The 6,000-nt window shown below is 49.6% G+C and overlaps 1 protein-coding gene across 4 annotated transcripts in view; it reads right to left on the reverse strand.

The window, feature by feature from the left end:
- MDGA1 (MAM domain containing glycosylphosphatidylinositol anchor 1) overlaps nt 1-5,797 on the reverse strand; it is a 399,800-nt gene extending 394,003 nt beyond the window's left edge. For all 4 annotated transcript variants that reach the window (XM_061624888.1, XM_061624886.1, XM_061624885.1 and 1 more), the window contains exon 1: nt 4,152-5,797. In XM_061624888.1, coding sequence (XP_061480872.1) covers nt 4,152-4,293 — 142 coding nt within the window. In that variant the 5' untranslated portion in view covers nt 4,294-5,797. The remainder of the gene's footprint in view (nt 1-4,151) is intronic.
- Nucleotides 5,798-6,000: the final 203 nt, after the last annotated feature.

The following is a 6,000-nucleotide window of genomic DNA, read 5'->3' on the forward strand; positions in this document are numbered from 1 at the left end:
GCTTTGCTTTCAAGTCCCATATATATTTTAGAGGTACCACCAGGGTTGGCCCAATATATTTTGTTAGTTGGGGCAAGACAGCATATGGCATTCTCCTTCCCAAAGTCAAAAGGTGCACGGTCCCCAAGGCCAGCCAGGTTATTATGGCACCTGAGGCAGAAAAGTGCCTGGGAGTAAAAATACAATTTAAAAAATTTAAATGCTCTGCCCTTTTATGACAGGCCAAAAAGAACACCCCAGCTTCACAAGGTGGCTGCCTCACCTCCTGGGCATGGATCCCACTCTAAATCTTGTCACATTTGTAACCGGTTATTGCATGGCAAGCCATACGTGCGGTGCAGATCACTATGTGGTTCACAGTGATTTTCTTTATGCCAGCACAAATCTTTCTTTGGGGACATGAAAGCATTCCCTTCTCCACATGGAGCAATTTTAAGTGGCCTCCACAAACTATAAACTAGACCACAATGACAACAGCATAGGAGCTCGATCACACAAGAGGATGGTTCCAAGGGAGACACAACACACTTTCTATGTATGTGTGAACATGGTCATAGACAGGGCAGGGATTCCACTGCATCGGCAGCAGCTCAGTTAAGACAAGACTTTTGACAGCTGTTTTTTAAAACAGCTCTATAGCTTTGAACAATGGGTGATTTTCTATGGCCAGCTTAAGCTTGTCCTTTCAGTAAATAAGGCTGGATGAAAGGAATCAGATAATGAGGAAAAGGAAGATTATTGGGACTCATACACTCTTCAGTCATCAAATCAAACACCAATTTGTGTAACAAGCCTCTTCAAGTAGCAAGCAAGCTAGACATACGTGGACTCCCAATTAATCCACATCTCTACTCCAAGTTTCCCTGTAACACATATTTTATTCTGCCCATCTCAATAAACCTTGACAGAGGTATTTTATGAACGTCCACATGAACGTTATTTAAAGGATACATCACATAGATATTTTATCTGGTTTAATCAGATTTAATCTTACTCAATTCAGACTGATAAAATGTATTTACAGCTTCATACCAGTGCAAATGGCCTTCTTTGCCTCTGTAATATTCAAAAGGAGGAGAAAAGTGCGCTGAAACACAACATTTGAATTCCCAACATTTCCACATTAAGCGCCACAAGAGACAAGCATTCAGAACATGAAACACTCCTACTAAATGTAGCTTAAGATCCACATTTAGGGCAGAGGAGGAAGAGGATGGGGGCAGGAGAGGAGAAGATTCTCTCATCCTGCTTTAAGTTTTCTTTCAGGTGTAACAGCTTTGCTTCAACACCCAAAAGTCATTAATAGCTGCCGTTTCACCTTCTAAACAAACAGCTGATGAGAAAGCTTTGAAAAAGGGAAGGATTGTAAAAAGGCAAAATATGGAAAGTTTCTGGTGTGCTGATAGCACTAACAGTCTGAGCTAAATGTAAAAAAAAAATCTGTTCCATATTTTAAAAAAAAGGATTCTCTCATAGATAGTTTAAAGAGGAATAGAGAAAAGCTGATAGGTTTTTTTTCTTTTTGCATGTATGTACAACTGGGGTTTGGAGGGGGGAAACTGCAGAATAAATAAAGACTTGTGTACTGTGCAAGCTTTAAAGAATTCCTTCATTTTAACTTGCTTGAGTTTTTTTTGCCATCCTGCCTTCTCTATCTTTCTCCCTAAAAACAGCATCAGGATGTTGTTCTAAACATCCAGAGGTTTGAAAGGAAGACGGAATGAACTAGAAAAGAAAGAAGCCTGTCTGAGGAATAAAAGCCAGAATCTAAGATTCAAAAGACGCCAGAGGTGTAAGAAGATTGACAATCTTGAAGGGCCTGAAGAGGCCTTTGAAAGCAAGCCCACCAGTAGTTCAGCTTGGACTGCAGCAGTCAGGCTAATTAAAAATAAAAAGTTTGCCTGGGAGCATATAAATTCTCAAGGGGATGTAAAAACCTGCAGACGCAATGTTTCTTTCGCCACAAAGACATTATACACCCCGTCTCGCTGCTCTCGGGTGCTTCTTCTAATTTCCCTCTGGACCTTAAATACCCCCTCTCCCTCTCTTGACAGACACAGGATGGGGAGGGAGCTGAAGTAAAACAGCATCTATTTAAAGCAGCAATTTCACAAAAATCAAACTAGCCTCAAATAAACAACCCCAGCCCTAAGAGAGGAGAACAAATTCCTTTTTTAAAAAAAGCAGAATTAAAGTGACCCACCTAGGCTTTTAGCAGTGGCGAGGACGAAACGGAACTGAACTCAACATTGGTGGTTTTACACATAGGTAAAAAAAGATCAACTAAATGCTTAACTCTCACGGGAGGTTTAGGATTCTTTAACCTCTCTCCCTGCAAGAAGGGGGGAAGGAAGAGGTATATGTTTTGGAGTTTTTTTTTGGAAGGTTGGCTTCCTAGCAATTACGTTCTAAAGCAAAATAGAGTCGCCTTATTAACTCCTGCAAGGTTGTTTTTTTAAATAAATAAATAAACAAACAAACATGAGCTGGCGGTGCAGATCTCGCCACACAAAAGCAGGGACCGCGTGTGCGGACCTATCCAGGCGAGCGTTTGCAAAAGTGCATCCCCTCCTGTCCAGGGCAGGCGCGCGCATGTCACTCACTGGCCTCGATGCTGCCCAGTGGCAAATCGTCTTCTTTTGGGAACACCCCAGATGTGCGTGTCAGTTGTTTGTTTCTGCCAAGTGTGAGTGCGGGCGCGCGTTGAGTGCCTCCATTTGCAAACGGGGACAGCACCTTCCCTCCCTCAGCTTTAGTGGGATCGGGGGAGGGACCTCTTCCACAACATAAACAAGGATGGGAGGAATGAAGAGGATCCGGGCGATGGAAGACGCCAGTTGACGGAGCCCTCCCGCCTCACTTTCCAGCATCTCAACCGCTCCACAAAGCCAGTCAAGAGTGGAGGTTGGAAGGGGCGCGCTTCCTCTGGCCGCCTTGCGGACCAAGCAGCCATCTCTAGATTCCTCCACCACCCCTGCTCCCCAATCGCCCCCCCCCTCTCTCTCTCTCTCTCTCAACTCCCGAGGGACGCTCCCAACAGCAACAGCCGCCGTGCATGCGCGTTGCCACTTTGCAGAACTTGCTCGAATCCCGCTTCATTTCAAAATCTCGGGTGCTCCATGGCGGCTGCCCCCGGCTGTCGGAACGCGGCCCGTCCTTCTCGTGCTTTGGCCTGAGGGCAAGGGGCGTGGGGAATCCCGGCATTCTCCCACCGCCCTCCCTCGTGCTGGATCTCCTTTCCCCCGATACGGGCGTGGAGACGGGGAGGGGGTCTTTTTTCTACAAGCATAAACGGGACAATATTGCCCGGTGTGGGTTTTTAAATGACCGTTAAGGAAAGCCGCCTGGCCGGCCTCCTGTACTACTCCAAAGGCGCGCACAGACGCACGCACGCACACACCCTTCGGGGGGTGGGCGGGAAGGACCCTCAACAAGTAACCAAAATTCACGGCAATGCGAAGAAGGGCGTGGGGAGGGAGGGAAGAAGGGCGTGGGGAGGGAGGGAAGAAGGGCGTGGGGGGAAGTGGCGGCCGGGGCACTGGCACTAGGCGCTTCGCCTAATGGGAGACTCCAAGGCGGGGTGGGATGGAGAAATGCACGCCCGCTCACGTACAAGAGGAGCGGGCCCCCCAGTGAAATGAGAAGCATCCTCGTTTGCTCAAGAGGGAGGACAGAATTTTGTAGACACTCCCCACACACACACCCCTCTCTGAAGTGCCTCTTTCTCTTTACAAACAAGTTGACTAACGGAACGGAGCAATGTGGATCCGAATTTCCTTTTAGCCCTCCCCGCCTTCCGATTGCTCAGGTTGCAGCTTTGCAAGGGTTAATCAACATCATCTCTCGTAAATCTGGAAACACGAGCCGAGGGAGGGAGAGGCGGCGGCACGCAGGCAAGAAATTAAGAAGTATAGTAGCTAACGGGGCTGGAGAAAACCCTATTGCTGCATCAATCCTTCCCTCCCCCGCTCCGCTTCCGCGCTTTGGCGGCACCATTTACTTTCTCTTGCTGCCGCAGGTGCCTTAAAGACAAACAAAAAAACTTTGATCCGAGCCTAGCTGAGTCCTCCCAGCAAGCGTGTCTCCCCGGACCCCCAAGCCTTCTGGCCGCCAAGCCGGAAATCCTGGCCGCCCGAGCTAACGTCTCTTACCATAGACCCCTTGTCCCCTGGTGTAGACCGGGACCAGAGAGAGGAATAAAACCCAGATAGTCTCCATCTTCAAGGCAGAAGCTTCAAAACCAGCGAAGAGCAGCAGCCAAACCAGCACCGCCAAAACAACCCCAGACAGCATCAGGCGGGGGATCCTCGAAAGAGACCAGGAGGCTTTCCCCGGAGCGGCTTTTTTTTTTTTGAATGCCCACCGCTTCCCAGGGCCTCGGAGCGGGAAGGGATGGAGCCAGCGAGCCCGGCTAGCCAAGTCAACTCAGCCGGCGCTTCTCGGGAAGCTCGCGATCTTCTAGACGCGCGCGCGCGCACGCACACACACAGTCAATTGGAACGAAGAGAAATATCCGCCCTCCCCAAACGGGGAGCAGTAATTGCAAATATAAAAGGTGCGAGGAGGGGAGGGGAGGAGAAGAGAAGCCAGCCAGCCAGGGATCTTGTTTCCCCCCCCCCCCCACTCTTTCTCGCTGGCTTTCGTTTCCCTGGATCCTGGAGCTTGCCGAGCAAAAATCAAAAACCGAACTTCACGCCCAGGCACAAAACGGCGACCTAAAAAGAATGATGATAAGAAGCGGCAGCCAGAAAAAATGCTGGAGGAGGGACCGATCCAACAGCCACGTACATCCAAATAAAACTTCCGCGGGGTTTTCCCCTTCTGCTGTGCCTCGATTTCTTCCAAGCGGGGGGGGGCGGGGTCACGTTTGCTCAGGAAAAGAGAGAGACGTCAAGCTCTTTCTGAACTCTCCAGCTTCCCAAACTCAATCGCCTGCCAACTGGGGCCAACTTGAGAGAGGGAGAGAGAGGCGCACAGAGTTCTCGCCCTCCCTCCAGCTAATGAGTCTCTGGCTGCAACTCCGGGAAGAACAAGGGGAAGCGAGGAGGGACGGAGGGCGGGGTGTGTGCAATCGGGAGGGGGGGCGGAGAGAGGGAAAGAAGAAAACTGACATGCAGCTGCTGGGGCGATAGGTAATTCTTCTTGTCTGGAGGTTCTTTCTTCCGTTCTCTCTTCCTATTTCCAGTGACTCCTGTTGGCGGAATTAATGAAACGCAGGGACGACTTTGCTGCGCGCGTGTGTCTTCGTTTCTTTTTAAAGAGAAGCATTTTTCCCGAGCTCCTTCAAAGCTGCCGACCTCTGGTCTCTCCGGGCTGAAGTTGCCCAGCTGCAGTGCATCGCATGCCGGCCTGGCAGTGGAACGAGGACCAGACGCAACAACACTTGCTCCAGTAGTCGTGCTCCTCGCCTCCTTCGCCCTCTCGCTTTGACGTTTAGCAGTTGAGAAGCTACTTCTCTCTGCCCCCCTTCTCTTTGCAACACCCCTCCAAAACAGGTGTTCTTTTTAAGTATGTTTTCCTTTTGCTTTTCCTCTACAGATGGGAAGAGAAATGTTCTAACTTGGGCTATAACTTCCCCAAAGCGGAGCGGGCGGGAGACGAATGGCACGAGGACTAAGAAACTTGCAGAAAGCTGCCTTTTTAACCAAAAAATCAAAAGACTGTCGAAAGGGCGTGGCAAGTCCTGGCTCCTCCCCTTCCGAGAAGAATGTAGTTAAAAGAAGAAGAAAAAGAAACGCTCAACTTCTTCATCCGCAGTTCTGTGCCGCTTGTGGAGGGGCTAGACTGCTGAGCGCGATCGATGTAATTCGATATCTGGTTCGCTTTGATGTCCTTTAGAAGGCCTTTCAGCCTTCCAGAAACTTGACCAGTTAGCCCGTCGCTCAGCCCTGAGAACTCGGCTTGGCTCCCCCCCCCCCATTAAATTCCCTTTTTTATTCTGGCTGGCAGAGTCGCCTTTTCCCTATATTCCCTTGGACGACTCAGAAGAGTCAGATCTCT

The sequence above is a fragment of the Rhineura floridana genome, chromosome 4, assembly GCF_030035675.1.
Source record: "Rhineura floridana isolate rRhiFlo1 chromosome 4, rRhiFlo1.hap2, whole genome shotgun sequence".
NCBI classification, from domain to species: Eukaryota; Metazoa; Chordata; class Lepidosauria; order Squamata; family Rhineuridae; genus Rhineura; species Rhineura floridana.